General features: G+C 45.5%; 1 protein-coding gene across 2 annotated transcripts in view; it reads left to right on the top strand.

Moving 5' to 3' along the window:
• LOC129700036 (centrosomal protein of 128 kDa-like) overlaps positions 1–27,588 on the top strand; it is a 396,302-nt gene that overhangs the window by 35,476 nt on the left and 333,238 nt on the right. For both annotated transcript variants that reach the window (XM_055640193.1, XM_055640194.1), the window contains exon 9: positions 17,760–17,840. In XM_055640193.1, the coding sequence (XP_055496168.1) occupies positions 17,760–17,840 (81 nt within the window). The remainder of the gene's footprint in view (positions 1–17,759; positions 17,841–27,588) is intronic.

Here is a 27,588-nt window from a genome sequence, read left to right as displayed (position 1 = left end):
AAATCCATCCAGTGACTTGGCCTCCACTGCCATCTGTGGCAGGGAATTCCACAAATTCACAACTCTCTGGTTTTTTTTTTCTCATCTCAGTCTTAAATGGCCTCCCCTTTATTCTAAGACTGCGGCCCCTGGTTCTGGACCTGCTCAACATTGGGAACATTTTTCCTGCATCTAGTTTGTCCAGTCCTTGTATAATTTTATATGTTTCTACAAGATGCCCCCTCATCCTTCTAAACTCCAGTAAATACAAGCCAAGCTAGGGCACCATGCAAAGACCCACGCAGGTCACGGGGAAAAACGTACAAACTATGTACAGACAGCACCCGTAGTCATGAACGAACCCAGGTCTCTGGCATTGTGAGGCGGCAACTCTACAGCTGCGCCACCGTGCTGCCCCATAGTATTTTGTATGTTGTCCACTTTTTTTACTTCGAGCATTTGTTTTACTTCTCAGCTGTCATCTCTCGGCTCTGTGTAAATTGAGCAGACCATGGACCCGGTCGTTGTTTAAGTTCACCGAGTTATTTGCTGCGGTTTGGGGAACCAGCTCGGTGAAATGGAACAAAAAAAAAAAGAGCAACTATCCTTGGTAAAGCAAAACACAAGGTGCAGGAGACAATCAGCCGGCCAGGCAGCATCTGGGAAGGGAATAGACAGGTGACGTCTCGGGTTGGGGTCCTTCAGACTCATTGGGTAAGGTGGGGTGGGAGAAGGGGAGGACGCTGGAAGAGAGAGTTGCGGGTGGGGTGCGAACAAACCATAAGCTGGATACAGGTTAATTGGCTGATGGGTAGAGTAAATGTCAAAGGCTAGAAGTGAAGAGGAGACGAGTGTTAGTGAGAGACAAGGGTGGTGAATCTGTGGGATTCACTGTCTGTGGAGGTTTTTTTTAAGGCAGAGATAAATAGATTCTTGATTAGTACGGGTGTCAAGGGTTATGGGTAGAAGGCAGGAGAATGGGGTTAGGAGGGAGAGACAGATAGATCAGCCATGATTGAATGGTGGAGTAGGCTTGAAGGGCCGAATGGCCTAATACTTCTCCTATCACTTATGACCCTATGAGTGAAGAGGAGAAGTGAAATGTAAAACTAGAGGGGCGTAAATGGGCGCAAGGGAAAGAGGTGGGATGAAAGGGAACTAGGAGACCTGGAGGAGGGGAAAGTAGCAGAGTGACTGGGATGGTTGAGTGCGAAAGAACTGCAAATTATGGTTTATACTGAAGTTAGACAAAAAATTCTGGAGCAAGTCAGCGAGTCAGACAGCATATCTGGAGGAAAAGGATGGGCGACCTTTTCGGATCAGTGCCCTTCTTTAGACTGGAACATAGAGGGCGACAAAAACACTTCTATTTTCTTCTGGCCGTTCCTTGCTCTCAGATTACATCCCACCTCTATCTAATTCCCATTACATAGTTTAGTTTTGAGATACAGCATGGAAACAAGCCCTTCGGCCCACTGAGTCCACACTGACCATCCATCACCCACACACTAGTTCCACGTTATCCCACTTTCGCATCCTCCAAACTAGGGGCAATTTACGGAAGCCAATCAACCTACAAGCCTGCACATCTTTGGAGTTTGGGAAGAAACTGGAGCACCTGGAGAAAACTCACGCAGTCACAGGGAAAACATGCAAACTCTGTATAGACAGCACTTGAGGTCAGGATTGACCCCGGGTCTCTGGTGCTGTGAGACAGCAGCTCCACCGTTGTGCTGCCCTGTGATCTTAGTTACGATGCTGATCTAAATAATGTTGCCCCCCCCCCCCCGTTTTTATCAGGATCACTGAATATTCTCATGGGCAACCCATGGTTTTGAGGACTGGCCAATTTTGTATTTAGTGCACAAAGAAAAATCTTATTCTTCCTCCATTAAGCAGCTGAAATGCCATCGGAATAATGAGCCCATTGGCTGCAAATGTCATCACTGAAAGCAGAAATTCCCAATGCTTTTAAAATTCTATCTCTAGCTTTTACTAAACCCAGTGAACGGCTGAGGGAGTCCAGTTTTTTTTAAAACATTTCTGAAACAAAGAATCTGTGCTCTACCCTGCCATTGATTCAGATTAATGCAAACACAATGAATATAGCAGTGTTGTTAAGCTACTGCTACTAGGAGCCAGAGTTCTGGACCATTGATCCGGAAACGTGAGTTCGAATCCCACCATGGCATCTGGGGAATTCAATTCCAAGTAATTAAATAAATTTGGAATTTGAAAAAAAATCTTGTCTTCGCACAGCAAGCGTAGAAGTCCCAGTTGTTGTAAAAACGCATCTGCTTCACTAATGACCTTCAGAAACAAATTGCTTATCCTTATCTAGGCTGGTCCGTAGTTGACTTCAGGCCACCAATATGAATGATTGCCAGCTACCTCCTCAGTTCAGGGCAAAGTAAGGATGGACAATTAATGATGTCCCATCAATGGATTAAAAGCAAAATCTGAGAAATTACTCCTGCAAGCTTTGCCTACTGCTTTCCTGCCAGGAATGCACTGCACAAGTCCTTCTGAGCTTGTTCTATTGTTTGAATAAAATTGAGTCGCACAGTGTGGAGATGGGCCACTCGGCCCATCCCCTCCATACTGACCAGTATCCAAATACATATTCATACCCACATCCATATCTACTTGTATATGTAACCCATCCATATTAATCTAGCACCTGGCCTGTAGCCTTCTATGTCTGGGCATTTTAACTAAATTTGAGTCTAAAAGAAGGGTCCTGACCCAAAACCACCTATCTACGTTCTCTAGAGATGCTGCCTGATCCGCTGAGTTACTCCAGCAATTTCTTTTTTTTTTTGGTAAACCAGCATCTGCAGTTCTTTGCTTCCGTTTTGGACATTGTAACTGTTCATCAGAACACTTCCTAAACACTGTCATAGAGTCATGGAATAGTAGAGCTTTACAGCATGGAAACAAGTCTATTACAGCTGTTGGTAACTCTGCTTCGACTACTCTCTCTGGCAGTCTATCCCAGGTACTGCAAGAGAGTCATACAGTGTGGAAATGGGCCCTTTGGCCCAACTTGCCCACATCGACCAATGTGTCCCATCGACTCTAGCCCCACATGCCTGCATTTGGGCCATATCCATCGAAACCGATCTAATTGCTTCTTAAACATTGCGATAGTTCTTGCCTCAACTACGTTTTCCGGCAGCATGTTCCATCCACTCACCACCCTTTGTGTGAAAAGGTTACCCCTCAGAATCCTATACAATCTATCCCCCTTCACCTTAAACCTATGCCCTTTGGTTCTAGATTTTGCCAACTCTAGGCAAGAGACTGTACGTCCATCCAATCTATTTCTCATCCATCAGTGCTCCAGGACACAGAGTCCCAACCTGCTTACCCTCTCCCTATAGCTCAGACTCTCGAGATCTGGCAACATCCTTGACCTTAAATCCATGGCTATTGGTTTTATTCACTTCTGATGTTGAATGATTTCCAGGATTGCACCGTATCTGTAATCCCTTCCAATGGGTCGACTGGGCTTATATTCACTGGAATTTAGAAGGATGAGAGGTGATCTTATGGAAACATAAAATTCTTAAGGGATTGGGCTAATGCAGGAAAAATGTTCCCGATGTTGGGGGAGTCTAGAACCAGGGGGTCACAGTTTAAGAATAAGGAGTAACCCATTTAGGACTGTGATGAGGAAAAACTCTTGCACCCAGGGAATTCTGAATCTGTGGAATTCTCTGCCACAGAAGGCAGTGCAAGCCAATTCACTGGATGTATTCAAGAGGGAGTTAGATATAGCTCTTTGGGGTAATGGAATCTAGGGATATGGGGAGATAGCAGGAACGGGGTACTGATTTTGGATGATGAGCCATGATCATATTGAACTGGCTTGAAGGGTCGAATGGCCTACTCCTGCACCCGTTTTCTATGTTTCAAATTCTTTATACCTCAATCGTATACCTTCTTACCTTCCTGCACCCCTGGCAAAACAGACCTTGTCTCTTCACATAACTGTTCTTCCCCATCCCAGGCAACATCCCGTTGAATCTCCTCTGCACCCACTCCTGTGCTGTTGTATTTTTGTGTGGTGACCGGAACTGCATGCTGTCCTCTAGATAGGGTTGGCAACTTTCTCACCCCCCAAATAAGGGACAAATTCACGACGGCAATTCGTTGACCAACTCGGCCGTGGCTCGGTGAATGATGAGTTAGCCCGGGTGCGGGACTGCACATAAAGCCCAGCCGGCGGGCCAGCAGAGGAGTCTTGGCCCGGGCCGCGCGACGTCGCGTGCAAAGTCCGGCACCCCATCCAACTCATGAACCGATGATCGGCCATGAGAAGGAGGGGTGGTGGTGGTGTCGGCGGTAAGCGAAGGTCCGAAGGTCGGACAGCTGACCGAGCTGCCGACCGACAGGGCCACGGGCGAGGCGCTGCTGCTGCTGCTGCTGCACTCCATGGGCTGCACTACGTCGGGACGGGTGAGGTGGGGTCAGACGCTGCGCTCCGACCCAACCGTCCCCGCAACCCGTGTAATAGCAGTCAAATACGGGACAAGGGCGGTCCCGGCTAATAGGGGACAATTGGCAACCCTACCTCTAGCTTACAGCTGGTTTGTATTTCTCTGGCCTTTGCTTTGCAATTCTTTAAAGCTTTGCCTAACAGAACAATTTTAAACATATTTTATAAGTTTGCATTGATCACAATCCTCTGCAGCCCTTTGCAGGAAGAGATCTAAAATTTCACTAACCTGATCTGTGAATGCATGCTTGGTGGCCTCGTATATAATGGCCCATCTTCAATTTTAACCTAATGCTGTCCGCTTGTTTTGGTTTCTTCCATCAAAGGAAATAGTGTAGTTTAGAGATACAGCGCAGAAACAGGCCCTTCGGCCCACCGAGTCCGCGTCGAACTGCGATCCCCATACACCAGCACTATCCTACACACTTGGGACAATTTATAATATTCACCGAAGCCAATTAGCCTCCAAACCTGTACGTCTTTGGATTGTGGGAGGAAACCGGAGCACTCTGGGGAAACCCAGGTGGTCATGGGGAGAACGTACAAACTCTGTACAGACAGCACCCATAGTTAGGATCGAACCCGGGTCTCTGGCATTGTAAGGCAGCAACTTTACCGCTGCGCCACTGGCTGCTCAATTTTTCCTTGCAATTCCTCTATTCATTCAAAATTATTCAATTAGATAGGCAGTTTCTTTTGCGCTATGTCATGGGAAATACATTAATAGTCGACACAAACTGTACTTGTAACCTAATCTTTACAGCTTCAATAGAGTTTCCCTCCTCTGGGAGAGCTCAAAAACAAGGACATGTATATCTCTTGACTCAAGAGTGAAAACATAATAGCTTCCTTTCCTTTCCTGGGAGCAGATGGAAAATTAGATCTCAATTTGCTATTTGAAGTACAATTATTTGAAGTTATGGTGCAAACATTGTGCGAACTAAAATAAAAACAGAAAATACTCGAGATTCTGGGAAGGTCAGGCAGCAGCTGCAGAGGGAGAGAAAAACTGTTCACGTTTTCGGCCAAGACTTTTTGCTAAACTAATTTGATTTAATTTATATATGTTTCGATGAACTTTGCCCCCTTTTAGATTTTAGAAATACAGATTGGAAACAGGCTCTTGATATGATATGCCATTTATTGTCACTATACATGTACAGTGAAACTGAAAGCTGCTCGTACTCAGTGCATACATACAATTTAGCACAAAAAAAAAAAAACAAGAAACAGAAAAAAAAACAAAAAACAGAAGGGAGATGGGGGGGGGGACATATATACATATATCATATATACATATATACAGATGGAAGTCGGTGTTGGGCGGTGTAGTCAGTGCATGTGTGAATTTGAATTTATGGTAGATATAATTCTCGGAAAGCAACTATTCCTGAGTCTGTTTGTCCTGGATTTGATGCACCTATAGCGCCTTCCAGAGGGCAGCAGGTCGAACAGTCCAAACGCAGGATGGGAGCTGTCTTTGGTGATCTTCTTTGCCCTGCTAAGGCAGCGGGAGGTGTAGATGTCCATCAGGGAGGGGAGAGGGCAGCCAATGATCCTCTGCGCTATCCTGGTTACCCTCTGAAGCCTCTCCCTGTCTGCCATGGTGCAGCTGCCATACCATGCTGTAATGCAGTATGTCAGCAGGCTCTCGATGGACGAGCGGTAGAAGGTCAGCAGCAGGTTAGAGTCCAGGTTGTGCTTCCTGAGGACCCTCAGGAAGTGCAGCCGCTGCTGAGCCTTCTTGATGACCGCTGTCGTGTTGTCCGTCCAGGAGATGTCAGCAGCGATATGGACACCGAGAAACCGGAAGGTGTTGACCCTCTCCACACACTCGCCGTTGATGTGTAGGGGGGCTAAGTCGGTGCTGTGCCTCCTGAAGTCGACAATGAGCTCTTTTGTTTTCCTGGTGTTCAGAGCCAGATTGTTTTCTGAGCACCAGGTTGTCAACTTCAGGACTTCCTCTCTGTAGGCTGCCTCGTCTCCCTTCGAAATAAGTCCGACCACAGTAGTGTCGTCAGCAAATTTGACGATGCGGTTGTTGTTGTGGGCCGGACTACAGTCGTAGGTGTAGAGACAGTATAAGAGGGGGCTTAGCACACAGCCCTGTGGGGAACCGGTACTCAACCTGCGAGTGGAGGAGAGGTGGGGGCCGAGTCTCACAGTCTGGGGCCGGTTGGTGTGGAAATCCTTTATCCAGGCACATGTGACAGTGGGGAGGCCGAGAGTGACCAGTTTACCTATGAGAATGTCCGGAATGATTGTATTAAAGGCTGAACTAAAATCCACAAAGAGCATCCGGACGTAGCTCTGCCCCTGCTCCAGATGGCTCAGCACAGAGTGGAGAGCCACGGTGATGGCGTCTTCTGTGGATCTGTTTTGGCGATAGGCGAATTGGTGGGGGTCGAGGTCTGGTGGTAGATAGACCTTGATGTGCTGGAGGACCAACCTCTCGAAGCACTTCGTGATTACCGGAGTGAGGGCCACAGGACGGTAGTCATTAAGGCTGGTGATGGTAGACTTCTTCGGCACAGGGACGATTGTGGCTGATTTTAGGCAGGACGGAATAACTGCCTGGGCCAGGGAGAGGTTGAAAATTCTGGTGAAGATGGCAGTGAGCTGGTGGGCGCACGCTTTGAGCACCTTACCAGGTACTCCATCTGGGCCGGTAGCCTTCTTGGGGTTCACTGCCAGGAGCACCCGTCTGACATCGTGCTCCGTTACAGTGAGTGGAGTAGTACAGGAGCTAGGTGAGGGTCGAAACAGGGCTGTAGCAGGTGAGTGCTGCTGTTGTGATGTTTCAAAGCGGGAGAAGCAATTTAGCTTTTCTGCCAGCGGCGCACTCAGGTCTTCTGACTTTGTGGCACAGCCTCTGTAGTTGGTAATGTCTTGTATGCCCCGCCATACCTCCCGTGTATTATTGCTGGACAAGTGGGACTCTATGCGCCTCTTATGGTCCGCCTTGGCTTTTTTAATACCACTTTTCAGATCGGCTCGAGCAGCCCTGTACAGAGCTCTGTCACCTGACCTGAAGGCAGCATCGCGGGCTCTGAGGAGTGTGCGGACCTGGCTGGACATCCAGGGTTTCTGGTTTGGGAAAACCCGTATGTTTTTGTCTACAGTCACATTTCCGATGCAGAACTTGTTATAGTCCAGCACCGATTCTTCAGCCCACCCACTCCGATCATCAATCCATCGTTCAGACTAGTTTTATGTTATCTGACTTTCGCATCACTGTCTACATACTGCAACAATTTATAGAGACCAATTAACCTTCAAACCCTCTTGTTGCATTCTTATCTGTATTTTCCTTGCGGCCATTTCTTGTCCATTCTTTCATCAATCAATCCATGGCACATTGTATTTCCCTGCCAACTGTACAAGGTAGTCATGTTCTGCATAGCCACTGACCTTCCTATAGAACCCCTTTATGTTTTCCCCTGTATGTAGGTGATTGTATGTATTGAAACTGCTGGCGAGCATCTGATGAAGAGTCTTTGACCCTGTACACTTACACTATCCTACACACACTAGGGACACTATGCAATTTTACCGATGCCAATTAATCTACAAACCTGCACACCTTTGGAGTGTGGGAGGAAACCGGAGCACCCGGAAAAAAGCCACGTGGTCACAGGGAGAATGTATGAACTCCGTACAGACAGCACCCGTTGTCAGGATCGAACCTGGGTCTCTGGTACTACAATGGACCTGTCCCACTTAGGCGATTTTTTTTAGGCGACTACAGGCGACTAGGCTGTCGACGGAGTGTCACCTGTGTGATCGTGAGTAGTCTCCTCAGTCGCCCAAAGAGTCATAGCGTCTTTCTGGTCGCCGCTGGATTTTCAACAATGAGCGTAGCTCATGAGCGTAGTTGTGAGTCTGTGGAATTCTCTGCCTCAGAGGGCGGTGGAGGCCGATTCTCTGGATACTTTCAAGAGGGAGCTGGATAGGGCTCTTAAAGATAGCAGAGTCAGGGGAAACATAGAAAATAGGTGCAGGAGTAAGCCATTCGGCCCTTCGAGCCTGCACCACCATTCGATATGATCATGGCTGATCATCCAACTCAGTATCCCAACCCTGCCTTCTCTCCATACCCCCTGACCCCTTTAGCCACAAGGGCCACATCTAACTCCCTCTTAAATATAGCCAATGAACTGGCCTGAACTACCTTCTGTGGCAGAGAATTCCACAGATTCACCACTGTGTAAAAAATGATTTTCTCAAATAGTGGTGGATATGGGGAGAAGGCAGGAACGGGGTACTGATTAGGGATGATCAGCCATGATCACATTGAATGGTGGTGCTGGCTCGAATGGCCTACTCCTGCACCTATTGATGTAGGTGCTGTCGTAGGTTGTCGCCAGGTTAACGTAGGTTGTTACTAGGATGTCGTAGGTTGTCGCTGGTGCTGACTTCCATTGTCGTATTCGCCGGCAGTCACCTAAGTGGGACAGGCCAGTAAGACAGCAACTCTACCGCTGCACCACTGTGCCACTTCCGCAAATAATGAAATGCGTGGGGCACAATTTCCCACACACTAAGCCGTGCTGACTATGCCTTTCCAAAGGCAGATAGATTCTTTCCCTCAGAATCATTTCCAATAACCTTTCCACCACTGACGTCTGTAGTTTCCTGGCTTGTCTTGCAGCCTTTCTTAGCTAAAGACACATGATCCACCCTCCAATCTTCCAGTACCTTATTTGTGGCTAAGGAAGGCAACTAAGGAATTTGTTGCCAGCGCCTCATTAATTGTTTCCCTTGCTTCCATTAATGTCCTATCATATTCTTGGCCAGGCCCCCATCTTTATGCGCTTTTAAACCTCCAAGACTTTAGATTTCATCGCTTGCATGCTAACTTTGTGTATCATGTACCCGGAGATGTAGATACCCTCTGCGTAATATTCTGCTTTTCTGTTCTTTATGCTAACATTGATAATTTTATATGTCCCCAATGTCAGACGACGTTCTAATTAGCCTGTAGTCGCAATCCCTCCTTGAGTAGCGGCATTAATCTTTACTGTCTTACCATCTGCGAGGTCCTTCCCTGAACTGAATAAGTTTGGATGGTTGTAGTGAATGAATCAGAGCAGAGATTGGAGAGGCTAGGACTGTTTTCCCTGGAACAGAGAAGGTTAAGAGGGGACATAATTGGAGCATACTAAATTGTGTGGGGCGTGGATAGAGTTGGTGTTGGGGGTTATTGGGCAAAGGCAGGTGAATGGGGTTGAGAGGGAAAGGTAGCTCAGCCATAATGGAATGGTGGAGTAGACTTGATGGGCCGAGTGGCCTAATTCTGGCCCAAGAACTTGTATGAGGTTAATAAAACGAGGATATAGGCTTGTCAGGGATAAGAGATATAGAGGGGAATTGTCTTCTTCTTTCGTGTCCATCTTCCATGTTTCAAATGTTGACATCGCTGTCATCGTCCATCCTGAAAAGTTTCTGGCGACAATCAGTGGGAGCCATCACTTGTTGCAATAGATGATGGTGGTAGCAGAATTAGCTTGGGATACTTCCAGTTTCCAGCCCCGCGACGTGGGGCCAGGGGATTTGTGGGGGACCATTGAGTGGTGAGTACCTGGGGTGGACATTTTTACCCGGAGGGTGGTGAAAGTAGCAATGTTACAAAATTTTGAGATTTAAAAAATCAAGTCTGCAATTTATCCCATCAGATAAAGCATAAAAAGAAGTTTAATTTGACACCTAATTCACTTTCATATCTCAAGTAATAAAAAAGTTATGGCCATTTTCATACTCGGAAATTAGCATCTTGTTCCCTATTGATTTTCTATGGACATAACAAAAAAGCTGTGATCATGGACAGTCAAAAGCCCATAACCTTCTTAAAAATTAAGAGAACTGAATGAAATTTTCAGTTATCATAGATTGAACCATTCTGAAACAAATATAAAATAATCTTACTTGGATGACCTGAAATTAAAGCATATAATTAGTTAGTTACCCAATTGTAGCTAATTTCAAACTTCAATTACTAGATCTAAACATCTATCCATTTCTTAATAAATGATTAACATTTTTAAATAGCCTAAGTCTCCAAATAATATTCACAAATAATTCACAATAAAACATGATTTTAAAATCTCATTTACATCAATTTATAGGCCAAATGGAAGGAATTTAGTGTTCAATTGCTGTAAATTAAAGCATTTTAAATCAGCTTTCTAGTGGGATCCTGTGGAACGCGCTGGTTTAGAACGTTCACATTGCGCTGGATTTGTGCCCTCAAATGCCCAGAAAAATACTGCGGGATATAAAGAGCCCAAAATGAACTACTCGCTATAGAAAACTTTATATACAGGGGTCTTAAGAAGCCCCTTTTAATGTAAAAATATGGTACATACCTTTAATTGTTTGCTTTATAAAACCCTGGGGCTGCGAGAGGTCGCGGGTTGAGAGAGTGATTTTTAAACTACTATAACTATTATTCGAGGCCATATAAACTAATAATACCTTTTGCGACGGGGTCTTTCAGCGATTTTTCGTTAATGATTTACTAGGCTGAACATCTTCGATTGGAACAGCCTAGTAAAAATCGCATTTTAAACCCGCCCCCTCTAAACAGCGCCAAAATCGCGCACACGGGCTGGGGCAGATTCTCAGCGACGATTCAGGTAGGTTTTGCAACATACCTAGTGAAAGCAGAGTATTTGCCAGCATTTAAGAGGTATCTAGGCGAGCACTTGAATTGCCTGGGTATAAAAGGCTATGGATCAGGTGCAGAAGGATAGAATCGATACAGGTGTGTGCCTCGGGTCAGTGTGGATGCGGTGGGTCGAATGGCCTGTTTCCATGCTGTCTGAAGTTGCCACTTGAGCAAGGTACGAAATGGTGCTTGATGTCTGTGGAACAGTGCATCATGAATGTTATCTGCAGGAGGAGGAGGAGGAGAGAAAGGAGAGTATAGGCAAAGATAAAATAAGTAGTAAACAGTTTGGTCAGGTCAGTAACCACAGAGGAGCTATAATTCTGATCAGCTGTTGAGTGAGAACAGAAACATTTATTTGTGCAATCGTGGTATACAATCCTGTCGGAGATTGGATCATAGATGGATGTTTAATATTCCCTGGAGAAGTCAGTGCACAGATTTACAAATGGGCAAACTACAGAGAAGGGAAAGAGGATTTCTCATTACCTGCACAAGCAGTACACGATAAGAATAGATGGCGCAAGCTGTCTGCATTGTTTACCATTGAATCGCTAAAGTACTTGATACCCAAAAGTTAGCAGCCACAGAATGAATAAATCTCAGCCTCCAATTAGCAGGTACTATTGTAATACTTCACTTACTGTTAGAGGAGATGACCTTCTGATTATGGTATCCTCGGCTGTGATCTATAATTTTTGGCAAGTGCGAGAGGGATTTCTTCCTCTCTCTGACCTCCATAAATGCAATAATCAGAAACAGTGTTTTACATTATTTCTCATTGTTTCAAAACAGAGGAGAAATCGGAGATCTGATAGACTAGAAATAAGAATTTAACGTACCACGAGAGATCAACATCTCTGCTTGTGGAGCCGAGCTGTTGCGAACTTGAGAATTGATGTTGGCACAAGTTCTGAAGGAACTTCTGCGGTGGCATGGTGGCACAGCGGTAGAATTGTTGCCTTACAACGTCAGAGACCCAGGTTCGATCCTGACTACGGGTGCTGTCTGTACGGAGTTTGCATGTTCTTCCCATGACCGCTTGGGTTTTCTCCTGGAGCTCACATTTCCTCCACACTCCAAAGACATACAGGTTTGATGGTTAATTGGCCGGTAAAAATGGTAAATTGTCCCTAGTGTGTAGAAAAATGCTAATGTACGAGGTAATCGCTGGTCTGCACGGACTCAGTTGGCCGAAGGGCTATCTCTGCACTGTATCTGTATCTCTAAAGTAAAGTCTAAATTGGCCATCAGGATTGACAGGAGGAAGGGAGCCGTTATCTACATGGACTTTCGCAAAGTTTTGACAAAGTCTTGCAAGTATTAACATTGATCTGGAAGGTGAGATCACCTGGGATTGAGCCTGGTCTGCATGGACTCGGTGGGCCGAAGGGCCTGTTTCCGCGCTTCATCTCTAAAATTAAAAACTAAAAAAAACTGCTATCTTACATCACTTAACATGAAATGAATGAGAGCAGCCAGCCACTCTCTGGTTTTACAGATGATAACCTGAAAATATATGGGGGGAAAAACCAGGGGGAAAAAAAGGGGAAGACAAAGCTACACATTTTGAGGGAAACTATAAGATTTTATTTCAGGTCAAGTAGTGGTTTGCTATTGAGTAAAACAAAGTGCTTGAGTAACGCAGTGTGTCAGAGTGTCATCTGTGGAAGGAATGGACAGGTAATATTTTTGGATTTGGGACCCTACTGATTGCATTCGTGGTGAGAAAGGTGGAAAGGAGTTGTGGGCGGGAGAAAGCCTGGCAAGTGATAGGTGGATACAGGTGAGTGGGGTTAGATTGTTAGTGAGGAAAGCAGAGCTGAAAAGGAGAGGAAAGGGTGTCAGATTAGGAGATAATGTTGGGTAGGTTATAACCCAACAGTGTGAACATTGAATTCTCCAATTTTAATTAACAGCACGCTTTCCCCTCCCTCTTTCCTCTCCCCCAACCCTCCCCCCTCCACCACACTAGTGCATACCCATTTCTCCCACTATCCTTCTCATTTCTCCCCTTCCCCTTATCCCATTCCACACATGGATGGCAGAAGGTGTTTAATTTGGATAAATGCAAGGTGTCGTATTGTATTAGGACAAACCACGGCAGAACTTGGAACCGTAAATGGTATAGCCCTGGGGAGTCTTGTAGAATGGAGATTCCAAGTGGTGCAGGTACCTCTGTCCATCAAAGGAAGGAACTGCAGATGCTGGTTTAAACTGAAGATAGATACAAAAAGCTGGAGAAACTCAGTGGGTCAGACAGCATCTCTGGAGAAAAGGACAAGGTGACGTTTCGGGTCTGTTTGTGAATGATCCACGACAACATACATAGTGAAAGATTAGTCTTAATTCCGTAAGTCAAACAGAACATTTCAGCTGCCAGCCATTCATACCCAGCGACTGAGAGCTGGCTGACCTTGTTAGTATAATACCGTATATTACCGTAATACCATGTGATGGGTGGCATGCATGTATGTGTAGTGGAGATTATAAATGGCATGGATTAATAAGGATGAATCTACATGGTCGAAAACCTTTCTTCAGACTGATGTTTGAAGAAGGGTCTTCACCCGAAACATCACCTATTCCTCTTCTCCAGAGATGCTGCCCGACCCACTGAGTTACTCCAGCTTTTTGTGTCTATCTCATGGTGAAGAAGGCGTTTGGCTTATTGGTTAGTGTACCAAGTACGGGAGTTGTGATGCCTGTGGGCAAGATGTTTGCACACTCTCAACCAAACTAACTACCATAGGTTTATACCATGTAGGAAACAAAGTGTCAATTGAAGTTTAACATTAGACTAAATATGGGTAATCTTGATTAAGGCAATATAGAGTGTAGGATCAGTTTAGTTTAGTTTATTGCCACGAGTACCGAGGTACAGTGAAAAGCTTTTGTTGCATGCTATCCAGTTAGCGGAAACATGATTCCAATCGAGCCATTACAATGTATAGATACACAAGAAGGGGATAACATTTAGTGCAAGATTAAACCAGCAAAGTCCGATCAAGGATAGTCCAAGGGTCACCAATGAGGTGGACAGCAGCTCAGCACTGCTCTCTGGTTGTGGAAGGATGGTTCAGTTCCCTGATAACAGCTGGGAAGAAACTGTTCCTGATTCTGGAGGTGTGCGTTCTATTCCTTTTGCCTGACGGAAGAGGGGTGAAGAGGTTTTTGCCGGAGTGCGACTCATCCTTGATTATGCTGCCGGTCTTGCCGAGGGAGCCTGAGGTATAAATGGAGACCATAGAAGGGAGGTTTAAGCAACTTGATGGGCACGGAATGAGTTGGGCAGAAGGGCCTGTTTTTGTGCTGTATTTCTCCGACTACTTGACTATATCAAATATAGATTAAAGATGTTTGTTTCTCATTTTACGCTTGTCATTCGTCTTCAACTGTGTTGTGCCCAGAAACTGGCATTAATATGGTTTACTTGGTTGGCATATGAAAGAAGACACTTTTATTTATCCATTGTACTGTGAAATCATCTTCCAGCATTTTGTGCAGAGAGTTTGTTTAGAGCACTTCGGATGGCATCCGTTCGGTGCTTGCGCTATCCTTCACACTGGGAGATGGTTTACTGATTTATCTGTCTTTGATGTTATACAGGGGATGGCTATCTTGAAGCATGTAGTTGAAATTGCAGGCTTATCCATCTCCACCACAAGTCCGTATGCATTCGAGGATCAGCACCTTCGGTCATTTTAGGTCTTTGCTGTGCGTTCAGATGGAGAACTAATCACGGTGCTGTGACATTGTGGAGGCACTCACGATGATGTGCAGTGTTCCCGAGTTAAATATTTGGCAACTTCCTATCAGCTTTGGGCTGAGGCTGTGGTTTAAACTTTTATAAATTCTGAGCTTTGTTATTAAACCAATGTCAAACTGTAATAAAGCTAACCTTTGAGCCAATAAATCTCTCTGCAGTGTGCTATATATTAAGCTGCCCGGAGTTGACAGGAGAGTAACGGTAACACTGCTGGTCCTCGCTGTTAAGTATTGATCATTGGACAAAAAATGTGTTAGCCACAGTTGAAACCCATTACACCTTAAACATAGGAACTGCCTTTTACTGTTAGTTCACATTTTACAGATAATGGATTTGGAGTTGTGAAGTCTGAGTTAGACAGGGGCGGATTGGGGTGGGTGTCAGATATGCACAACATCTCAAAACACAGGTGTTGTGTGTGAACAGTTGTTTAAATTGCTGATCACTTTTACTGTTTAATCACCGTTCGCTGGGCACGTATATAATCTCTCGTCATGTATAATTTCTCACAGAGAGTTGTGAGTCTGTGGAATTCTCTGCCTCTGAGGGCGGTTGAGGCCGGTTCTCTGGATACTTTCAAGAGAGAGAGATAGATAGGGCTCTTAAAGATAGGGGAGTCAGGGGATATGGGGAGAAGGCAGGAACGGGGTAGTGATTGGGGATGATCAGCCATGATCACATTGAACGGCGGTGCTGGCTCGAAGGGCCGAGTGGCCTCCCCCTGCACCCATTGTCTATTGTCTCGTCAACATGTGCAGCCATTGACTCCTTACTTCCATGCTTTGTGGTGTCCAGTCCAGCCCTTCTGTGGGATCTGGTCCCCGGCTTTTGCACAGGCCAATCCCTCTGGTTTCGGAGTTGCTATGTAGAGTCATTGAGTAATACAGCACGGATAAACAGGCTTTTCGGCCCAACTTGCCCATGCCGATCAAGATGCCCCATCGTCACTAGTCCCGCCAGCCCGTGTTTGGCACATATCCCTCTAAACCTTTGTAAAAACCCTTCCTGTAATGGGGCAACCAGAACTGCACGCCTCACAGATAAACAACAAATGGCACCAAACTGGCGGCGCTGCATACTGTCTCAGTGCACTACTGATATACACTTGTACTGTACCTGAGATGCTTATCTCAGATGTATCTAAGTGCTCATGTATACTGATACTTGTACTGAACTGTAAACAAAAAAGAATCTCACTGCACCTCTGTACACATGACAAATAAAGAACATTAATCATGACCATAACCAATCTTGAGTGGCATTGCAGATCATCTCTGAAGATAATCCACGGTTTGCTTCCCCTGGTGTTCACCGCTGACAGATATTTGGTTGTCCTGTGATTTCATGAGGAATTTGCCTCTGCTGGTTTCATTCTCAATCTGTTCCGGTTGTGCCATCTGTACCGCTTGTAATTGGAACCAGATGCTCACTCATCAGTGAGGGTATTTTCTTGCCAGCTGCATACAGCAGCTTTCTTTCCCCTAGCCTCTCATCCTTATGACCAGAGGATGGTTCTGGCTCATTCTGGTGATGCGGTCATTAGCACAACAGAGAAATACAATTTCTCTCTTTGAACACAATATATGTTTGCAAAAATCATCTCATTTTTGCACATTAAGGTGGCACGGTGGCACAGTGGTAGAGTTGCTGCGTCACAGCACCAGAGACCCGGGTTCGATCCTGTCCTTGGGTGTTGTCTGTATGGAGATCGTACGTTCTCCCTGTGATCAATTGGATCTTCTCTGAGTGCTCCGATTTCCTCCCACACTCCAAGGATGCACAGGTTAATTGGCTTCAGTAAAAATTATAAATTGCCCCTAGTGTGTAGGATAATGCTAGCAGACAGGGTGTTCACTGGTCAGTGTGGACTTAGTGGGCCAAAGGGCCTGTTTCCCCACTGTGTCTCTAAAGTAATGTCTAAAGTCACCAGCTACTTTCGTCCCAGTATCCCCTGTGCCAGATATCGGAGTCATTACCGTTGCTTTTTTTTATGGCATGAGGCATCAACTGAAGTTGCTCCTTAGATCTGTCTGTATTGGCTTGATCCCCTTTTGTCATTGAGGCTATACACAGAGAGGGGGGGAGGGGGTGGGGTGGGGTGGTTGGAGTCAGAGGTCATGGTGGTCGGTGGGCAGAGGCCATTTTGTGTTGTGATTAAATATTTTTCCATGAGTTTTCCATCAGTCCGCCTCATTCCATTGTGGCACATGTTTGGTTTATTATTTCTGCTCTTCAGGGCTGCCAACATTGGGTGAGAGTTGGGAGTGAGATATTGCGAGAGACCAAGCCTGAGGGAGCGTAGCGACTGAAGGGGGGATGTGGGAGGGTGGTGTGAAGGAATTTCTTTAATCAGAGGGTGGTGAATCTGTGGAATTCTTTGCCACAGAAGGCTGTGGAGGCCAAGTCAGTGGATATTTTTAAGGCAGAGATAGATTGATTGTTGATTAGTACGGGTGTCAAGGGTTATGTGGAGGCAGGAGAATGTGGTTAGGAAGGAGAGATAGATCTGTCATGATTGAATTGCGGAGTAGACTTGATGGGCCGAATGGCCTAATTCTGCTCCTATCACTTATGACCTGATCTCCTTATGATACTGCAAAAAACAATAGAATGTGTTTCTTTTCAGCCTCTGCATTGTCATGCAGGCTGCAAATGTATTCCATTGTGCAGACCTGTAGAAGCACTGCTTATCTTCGTAGCACACTTGTACCATCCATCAAAACGTTGGAACAGAAACTGCTCTCTTCTCTCCCAATTTTGCTTCCCTTTTAAGGATCACTCTGTTTGATATTTGGAGCTTGTCATATTTGAAGTATAAGCTTTTGCTATTTCTTTCAAAAAAGGAGATAAGGAAACGGGATAAGATCGAGGAAGTGGAAGGGATGAAGAGTAAACTTTCAAAATCCGAAGAAGAAAAGTTCCTGGTAAGATATTTTGTCTGATCACATCTTTCTGCCTGAGGAATAGTTTTATAGACTTATTTTAGACTTTCGTTTTGGGACTTTTTTTTACAGCACGGAAACAGGCCCTTCGGCCCACCAAGATCACCCCATACAATAACACTATTCTATACACTGGGAAAAATTTACAGAGGCCATTTAACCAACAAACCTGCACGTCCTTGGAGTGTGGGGGGGGGGACCGGAAAAACATAGAAAATAGGTGCAGGAGTAGGCCATTCGGCCCTTGGAGCCAGCACCGCCATTCAATATGATCATGGCTGATCATCCGAAATCAGTACCCTCTTCCTGCTTTCTCCCCACATCCCTTGAGCTCTAAGAGCTCTATCTAACTCTCTCTTGGATACATCCCAAGTGTTGACGGAGAGAACCTACAAACTGTACAGATAGCACCCATAGTCAGGATGAAATCCGGGTCTCTTGCGCTGCGTGGCAGGAAATCTACAGCTGCACCACCGCACTGCCCCATACCTTTTTAAGTATCTTGAATAACAAACAAGATTTTCAGAGAAGGCTGCACGTTATTTATATAATTTTACAGCCTAGGAACAGACCATTTGATGAATATTGCATGAAATTTAACTTGTTCCTTTACTCCAGGCATGTAAGTTCATAAGTGATAGGAGCTGAATTAGGCCATTTGACCCATCTAGTCCACTCCACCATTCAATCATGGCTGATCTATCTTCCCCTCTCAACCCCATTCTCCTGCCGTCTCCCCATAACCCCTGACACCTGTACTAATCTTCTTCTTCTTGCGTGCACAGCCTAAAGTTGTGGAACAACTTGTTCTATTTGATCTCATTTGATTGTGCATGCCGGGTTGATTGCATTCGTCGAAGTTCCACGTGAAGGTTGCAATCTTCCACCCGACCCATACTAATCAAGAATCCATCTATCCCTGCCTTAAAAGTATCCATTGACTTGGCCTCAACAGCCTTCTGCTTGGGGGCTATATTTAAGAGGGAGTTAGATGTGGCCCTTGTGGCTAAGGGGATCAGGGGGTATGGAGAGAAGGCAGGTACGGGATACTGAGTTGGATGATCAGCCATGATCATATTGAATGGCGGTGCAGGCTCGAAGGGCCGAATGGCCTACTCCTGCACCTAATTTCTATGTTTCTATGAGCATTGCATTATCAGAAGTACAGCCTTTCAGATGAGGTATTGAACCAAAGCTCCAGGTGACAACATTGGAAGAGGGTGGTTGTTTCCTGAAATTACTCTTACAGCCAAGAGCAGCAAACAGAACCAATTGACTGGCCATTCATCTTCTTTGTTGCTTGCTGGACCTTGCAGTGCATGAATTGACTGCCGTGTTTAGGGACCTAAGTAACCACATGCCAAAAGTAGTTAAATTGGACGCGGGAATAGATTAATCTGGAGTCCTTTAAACAGAAAATTATCTAGTTTCTGAAATGAGTTGTTTGAATTGTAGAGGATAAAATTGTTATTAGCTGGAATAATGCATTGTCTCCTAGCGTGTGGCTTGATGTGCTAAAGGAAGGCATGATATTTTTGAAAAGATTTGCAGTGATTTCCGCTGCTTCTCCTGGTAGTATTATGGGGAGGGAAATGTTTAATACCAGATGTGGTCATACCATGTATAAGTAGGAATAGCCCGAGTGTTTTCTGCACTCTACTGCCTGTGATTTACGCACTGCACGACAAACTTGAATTCTGCCTGCTTCATAACATCTCACAGTCATTACGGCACAGAAGGTGGTTATTTGGTCCTTTGGAGTCCATGTGGAGTAATCCATTCAATTCTGTCCCCTGTGGCTTCCACCCCTCTTATAAGCAGTAGATTCCACTCACTGTGGTTAAAGCATGTTCTTCTGCATAGCCCACTTGGTCCTCTTACCCAAAGCCTTAAAGCTGCAACAGTTTGAACTTTTTACCAAATGGTAATTGGAGCAGTTTTTATTTTTTTAGTGTAGAGATACAGCGCAGAAACAGGCCCCTCAGCCCAAAGAATCTGCACCGACCAGCGTTCACTACCACTATCCTACACACTCCAGGGACATTTTACAATTTTACCAAAGCCAGTTAGCATATAAACCTGTTTAAGAAGGAACTGAAGATGCTGGAAAATCGAAGGTAGATAAAAATGCTGGAGAAACTCAGCGGGTGCGGCAGCATCTATGGGGCGAAGGAAATAGGCAATGTTTTGGGCCGAAAACCCTTCTTCAGCCTATTTCCTTCGCTCCATAGATGCTGCCTCACCCGCTGAGTTTCTCCAGCATTTTTGTCTAGCCTATAAACCTTGTACGTCTTTGAAGTGTGGGAGGAAACTCCCCCTTAAAAATATCCATTGACTTGGCCTCCATAGCTGTCTGTAGAGTACTTTTCTAAACTAACTCCTCCAAAACCATTACAAGAAGTGAAGATATAATTTTATTCAGGTATATTTAGTGAAATTGATAATTGATTTCCTTGGTTTCAGAAAACCATAGAAATGAGTTGAGTGTGCATGTATGATTTAATCACCCTGTTAATTTAAATCATCTAGAGAATGAAAATAAGGAAAAGCCAAGCATCAGCTCTGCTCCTTTGTGCAGAATACACAGAGCAACAATTACTTGTATTTGTATAATGCGTTTTATGAAGTATAACATCACTCAGGAATTCATAAGGAAGGATTACCAACAACATTTGACACCAAGCATCCTTTTTGAACGAGTTCATCAATAACATCTCATCTGCCTTTGGTGCAACTATTCCCTACCCTGCATCTATTAATTGTTTTCTAATACCAGATTGTACAAGCCTTAATATTGTTACCTGCTTCCTTTGGTGAAAGAGCCTTGTTGCATCTACCTCAATCAGCATGTTAAATCCTCCAATGACAGCTTCACAAGTTGATTGCCAGGATGTTGTTGCCACAAACAAGGCAGTATTTATTACTCATTGATTATTTTTCCATGAGGCCAGTGTGTGTGTGAAACTATATACAGGAGACTGGAGTGCTGTTTAGGCAATAGACAATAGGCAATAGATGCAGGAGTAGGCCATTCAGCCCTTTGAGCCAGCACTGCCATTCAATGTGATCATGACTGATCATCCACAATCAGTACCCTGTTCCTGCCTTCTCCCCATATCCCCTGACTCCGCTATCTTTAAGAGCCCTATCTAGCTCTCTCTTTAAAGTATCCGCCCTCTGAGGCAGAGAATTCCACAGACTCATAACTCTCTGTGTGGAAAAAGTGTTTCCTCATCTCCGTTCTAAATGGCTTACCCCTTATTCTTAAACTGTAGCCCCTGGTTCTGGACTCCCCCTTATGTTTCAATAAGATCCCCTTTCATCCTTCTAAATTCCAGAGTATACAAGCCCAGCCTCTCCATTCTCTTAGCATATGTCAGTCCCGCCATCCCGGGAATTAACCTTGTAAGCCTATGCTATACTCCCTCAATAGCAAGAACGTCCTTCCTCAAATTATGTTTGTTTGCACATCTTTAGTTTAGTATGGATTAGATGGGTGCCAGGTTTTCTATCCAAAGGACAACAGTGAATTCACTGCTTTTCTTTACCCTAAAATAAACACAAAAAGCTGGAGTAACTTCGCGGGTCAGGCAGCATCTCTGAAGAAAAGGAATAGGTGACTTTTTGGGTCGAGACCCTTCTTCAAAGTCAGGGGAAAGGAAAACGAGAGATATAGAGGTTAATAGAACAAATGAAGGAAAGGTGTGCAAAAAGCAACGATGATCAAGGAAAGGTGGAGCCCACAATGGTCTGTTGTTGGCTGTGGTGTAGGTGATAACCAGTACTCTCAATTGAAGGAAGGTCGGCGAGCCCCCGGCAGGCCAAAGAAACGCTTCAAGGACAACATCAAGAACAGTCTGAAGAAATTCCACATCACATCGAGCAACTGGGAGTAAATTGCACTGGACAGGCGCTCCTGGAGGAAATCCGTGCAGGAAGGAGCTGCACTTCACGAAATGGAACTACGCCGTGTCACAGAGACAAAGCGACAACACCGTAAGGAGAAAGAGAAGGGGGCTCGACGACTAACAAGCACCGCCAGTCTCCACTGCCCACGCTGCACCAAGGTGTGTGGATCGTGGATCGGCCTCTACAGACATCTGCAGACCCACAAGTAGACGACCCTATGGAGAGGAGAGGACAGTCGTACTCGTTTCGAGTGACCGCCGATGATGATGAACGAGTTATACGGACAGTGAAACTCAACAGGACGACAGTGAAACTAGTACGACAACTAGTGAGGGGGAGGGATGGAGAGAGGGGGGGATGCAAGGGTTACTTGAAGTTAGAGAAATCAATATTCATACCGCTAGAGAGAAATCAATATTTATACAGCAGGTGATAAATTACTATTCATATTGCTTTTTGCATATCTTTTATTAATTTATTCTATTTACCTTTCCCTTTCCCCTGACTCTCACTTTGAAGAAGGGTCACGACTATCCCTCTGATCCCATCCCTTCATAAATGCTGTCCGACCTGCTGAGTTCATCTCACGACTTCGTAAGTTCTAGGACCAGGATTAGGCCATTCAGTCGATCAAGGCTTCTCCGACATTCAATCATGGCTGATCTATCTTTCCTTCTCAACCCCATTCTCTACCTTCCCCCCGTAAACCCCTGACCTTCCTGATCAAGAATTTGTCAATCTCCGCCTTAAAAATGTCCATTGGCTTGACCTCCACAGCCTTCTGTGGCAATGAATTTCACAGATACACCACCCTCTGACTGAAAAAAATCCTCCTCATCTCCTTTGTAATGGTACCTTTTATTCTGAGGCTTTGGCCTCTGATCCTAGACACTTCCTTTAGTGCAAGTGTTCCTAAGCTGGGGTTAAATTTACTCCCAGGGGGTAAATTTTGCCTACCCAGGGGGGAAATATGTTGATTCTGAATTGAATATAGGAGCAAAGAGGTCCTTCTGCAGTGAATCGAATATAGGAGCAAAGAGGTCCTTCTGCAGTTGTACAGAGCCCTAGTGAGACCACACCTCGAGTATTGTGTGCAGTTTTGGTCCCCTAATTTGAGGAACGGACATTCTTGCTATTGAGGGAGTGCAGAGTAAGTTTACAAGGTTAATTCCCAGGATGGCGAGACTGTCATATGCTGGATGAATGGAGCAGCTGGGCTTGTACACGCTGGAGTTTAGAAGGATGAGAGGGTATCTCATTGGAACATATAAGATTGTTAAGGGTTTGGACACGCTAGAGGCAGGGAACATGTTTGTGGAAGTCTGTGGAATTCTCTGCCTCAGAGGGCGATGGAGGCGGGATCTCTGGATGCTTTCAAGAGAGAGCTAGATAGAGCTCTTAAAAATAGCGGAGTCAGGGGATATGGGGAGAAGGCAGGAACAGGGTACTGATTGGGGATGATCAGCCATGATCACATTGAATGGCGGTGCTGCCTCGAAGGGCCGAATGACCTACTCCTGCACCTATTGTCTAAGTCAGAGGATATTTTTAAGGCAGAGATAGATAGATTCTTGATTAGTACGTGTGTCATAAATTATGGGGAGAAGGCGTTAGGAGGGAGGGATAGATCAGCCATGATTGAATGGCGGAGTAGACTTGATGGGCCGAATTGCCTAATTCTACTCCTATTCCTTATGAATTTCCCCCTCCCATTCCCATACTTTCTGTCCTGGGCCTCCTCCACTATCAGTGAGCCGCCAATGCATTTAAATTGTCTATTTTGTACATATTTTTTCTTATTGACTGACTGTGTTTGGTTCTGGTGTCCCGGTATCTGTTCATCATTAGTTGTTCATAAATAAGTGAAATAACATTTATATGCTGTTAAAGTTGCCAGGGGTAAACGGAATGCAAAAGCTAGGGAACCCCTGCTTTAGTCGAAGCATTCTCTCCACATTCACTCTATCTAGGCTTTTTTGGTCCAGATTTGCAGTTTAAATGTGACTGATAACATTTTTTTTAACCCAGTTAGACTCCCCAATTTCTAGACCGAAATGTCACCCATTCCTTCTCTCCAGTGATGCTGCCTGTCCCGCGGAGTTACTCCAGCATTTTGTGTATATCTCTGGAGAATTCAGGATGCTGTTTTTGGGGAAACTGCTATCTTTGAAATCTTGGTTTCTATTTGAATTAATTTGAAAGATGCTGGAGAGTCTGGTGACACCTTCCCTGTCATTTTGAGAACTGGGGTGAAGATGCATGGTCTCCAATTTTGGTAGAACGTGTAGCTCCAAGCTCCAAGGTGTTGGTTTGCATATTGTTAGCATTGATGGCTGCCCTAAGAGGTTCATTACTATTAAATGAACCTAAAGCATGCAGAATAACTAGCACTTCAAACCTGGCAACCTCTCATTGAAAATTGATGATACTGAAACATATCCTACAGTCAGTTAAACTTTACTTGATGTTTGATTTATTAATCTCTGTTTAAAAATATTGAACAGACTTGGGCAACTTACGAAGGAAATAAAACTTCTCAAATACAGCTAAATTAGCATATTTTCTAAGGCCTGGTCAAGTGTGGCACAGTCCTGTATTCCTTTCTCAGTGATGTCAAGTAGCAAATATTACCCACCTGTTAATCTTCTCCCAGTTAAGGGCCTGTCCCACTTTGCGATTTTTTTTCGGCGACTGCCGGCGTCATATCAGTGTCGCCAAAAGATTTTGAACGGTGGAGACAAAAAAATTGTTACGCCACTTGAAAAAACACCGCGCATCATATGTCATCACGCCGCGTCATGCCTCAACTTTTTCGGTGACCTGATACGTCAGTCAATGATGCCGGCAGTCGCTGAAAAAATCGCCAAGTGGGACAGGCCCTTTAATCCCTGTTAAGAATTTCTTCGGTCAGAGGGTGGTGAATCTGTGGAATACATTGCCACAGATGGCTGTGGAGGCCAAGTCCTTGGGTATTTTTAAGGTGGGGATTGACAGATTCTTGATTAGTAACGGTGTGAAATCGCTGGAAGAACTCAGCAGGTCAGACAGCATCTATGAAAGCAGAGGGATCGGAGGGACATTCACTAATTTGGATCGAGACCCTGCATTAGGGTGCGACCATCTCTCTGCCTCCACAGAAGCCACCTATCATTGAGTTTCTCCAACAGTTTATTTTCTGGTAAAGATTATTAACCCCATTAATTTCAAATCATGGTTCAGCAATATCTACTTGTTCATTTTAAAATTACTAATTTTTAAAGAGGAGAAGGCAGGAGAATGGGATTGAGTGGGAAAGATAGATCAGCCTTGATTGAATGACGGAGTAGACTCGATTGGGCGAATCGTGTAATTCTGCTCCTTAGTTTAGTTTAGAGATACAGCGTGGAAACAGGCCTTTTGGCCCACCGAGTCTGCGGTGACCAGCTATCCCTGCATATTAACACTATCCTACACACTCTAAGGACAATATTTTACACTTACCAAGCCAATTTACCTACATACCTGTACGTCTTTGGAGGGTGGGAGGAAACTGGAAATCTCGGAGAAAACCCACACGGTTACAGGGAGAACGTACAAACTCCGTACAAACAGCACCCATAGTCGGGATCGATGGTGCCGACCTGCGGCGACATTTTGCCAGCGGCACAACAGAAAATCTTCAAATATAGTATTTCTGAGCTCACCTGTATCAAAGAATCTGCAGAAATCAATGATGTAAGTAGCGAGCTGCTAACGCATTTAAATGCATTAGTGCTACTGCGAACTCCCGAAGATAGCGACTGTAAGGGAATCCCCGATTGGAAGGGAATTCCCGAACTCGCGGAGGCGAGCAGGTACAGTAAGTACTGTTTTAGTGGCCTGGACGCGGTCAGAAAAAGGTTAGACGCCACGCAGGTTCAAAGGTTCTTTAATGATGGCTGTGAGCATCCACTCACAATGAGTTCCACCGAAAGGAAAAAACAAAACTCCCAGAAAACCCCTGAGCAGAAACTGGAAGCCTGAGGGCAGTCCCTCGTCCCTGTTCCTCAAGTGCTGAGCGCGATGACCCAAGGAGTGGCCTCCTATCCAGGGACCGCCACACTGTACCTGTAAACACCGGGGAGGCCTTTATGGAGTACGGAATCGAGGCAGTCGGGCTGGATCTCCCAGCAGCAACGGAGCTGGAGGTGCCGACTGTAAGGGAATCCCCGGTCTGAGGAGAATCCCTGACCTCGCGGAGACTCGCAAGTACTGTACCTTTAAACACTGGGGAGGGCTTCATGGAGTACGGAAACGTGGTCGTCGGGCAGGACTACAAGTATGACTGAAGCGTAGTGGACTTCGGCCCCTTTTCCCTACATCCTACTGGCCAACGTACGGTCACTAGAAAACAAAGTGGAGGACTTAAGGTCATGGCTGCTTTACCAAAGGGAGCTGCTCTGTGCTCTGTTTCACAGAGACATGGCTCACCCCCAGCTCACCAGACTCAGCGGTCCAGCCTGAAGGGTTCTCCATCTACCGTATGGACCGTACGCAGGCATCTGGGAAACGGAGAGGAGGGGGCGTCTGCCTCATGGTCAACTCTGCGTGGTGCTCAGACGTGGCTGACCTATCCAACTCCTGCTCTCCACACTTCGAACTTCTGGCGGTGAAGTGCCGCCCCTTCTACCTACCGAGGGAAATCACCTCCATCATCCTGACCGCAGTCTACATCCCACACCAGGCAGCTCGCCGTGGTCAACAGTCACCAGACTGCTTACCCCGAGGCATTTACCACCATAGCCGGGGACTTCAACAAAGCCAACTTGAAGAAATCGCTCCCTAACTTCCACCAACATGTCTCCTGCAGCACCAGAGGATCAAACAGCCTTGACCACTACTACACAACCATCAAAGACACCTATCGCTCTATCGGGGGGGGGGGGGACTGGGCAATGTTCAGGAACTCGGCATAGGACCTGAATGAATACAATGAATGTCGTTACAGACTTCAAAACGATATGTGTGGAGGACTGCGTTCCGACAAAAACCTTCCGAGTGTTTCCTAACTAGAAGCCTTGGATGAACCATGAGATCCGCATTCTTCTGAAGGCAAGATCCCGGGTATTCAGGTCCGGCGATGCAGAGGTCTACAAGAAGTCCAGATACGACCTTGGCAAGGCCATCAAAAAGGCTAAATGGGACTTCTGCTCTAAGCTGAAGGATGAGACAGATGTTCGACAACTGCGGCAGGACTTGAATGCCATCGCCTCCTTCAAGGCGAAATCAGGAGGCGGCTCAAACAACAGCGAAACATCACTCCCTGAAGATGCTCAATGCGTTCTACACACGGTTCGATAGGGAGAACATTGCCTTCCCGAGCCCCTATTTGCCCTGACGGTGTTACAGTCTTAGTCACAGAGGCCGACGTCAGAAGATCCTTCAGGGGGTGAACCCTCGGAAAGCGCCTGGACCTGATGGTATACCCGGTGGAGTTCTCAAGACCTGTGTAGACCAACTGGCAGGAGTTTTTGCAGACATTTTCAATCTCTCACTTCTGAGGTCTGAGGTTCCTACCTGCTTTAAGAGGGCATCAATAATACCGGTGCCCAAGAAGAGTAAGGTGGCGTGCCTCAATGACTATCGGCCAGTGGCACTAACGTCTGTGGTGATGAAGTGCTTTGAGAGGTTGGTTATGGTGCACATCAACTACCTCGAGAAGAACCTCGACCAACTACAGTTCGCATACCGCCACAACAGGTCAGCGGTAGATGCAATTTCACTGATTCTCCACTCCGCACTGGACCACTTGGGCAATAAAAACACCTACGTCAGGCTGTTGTTTATAGACCCCAGATTGGCG

The sequence above is a fragment of the Leucoraja erinacea genome, chromosome 9 (assembly GCF_028641065.1).
Source record: "Leucoraja erinacea ecotype New England chromosome 9, Leri_hhj_1, whole genome shotgun sequence".
In the NCBI taxonomy this organism is placed as follows: Eukaryota; Metazoa; Chordata; class Chondrichthyes; order Rajiformes; family Rajidae; genus Leucoraja; species Leucoraja erinaceus.
This window is presented reverse-complemented; position numbering and strand designations above follow the sequence as displayed.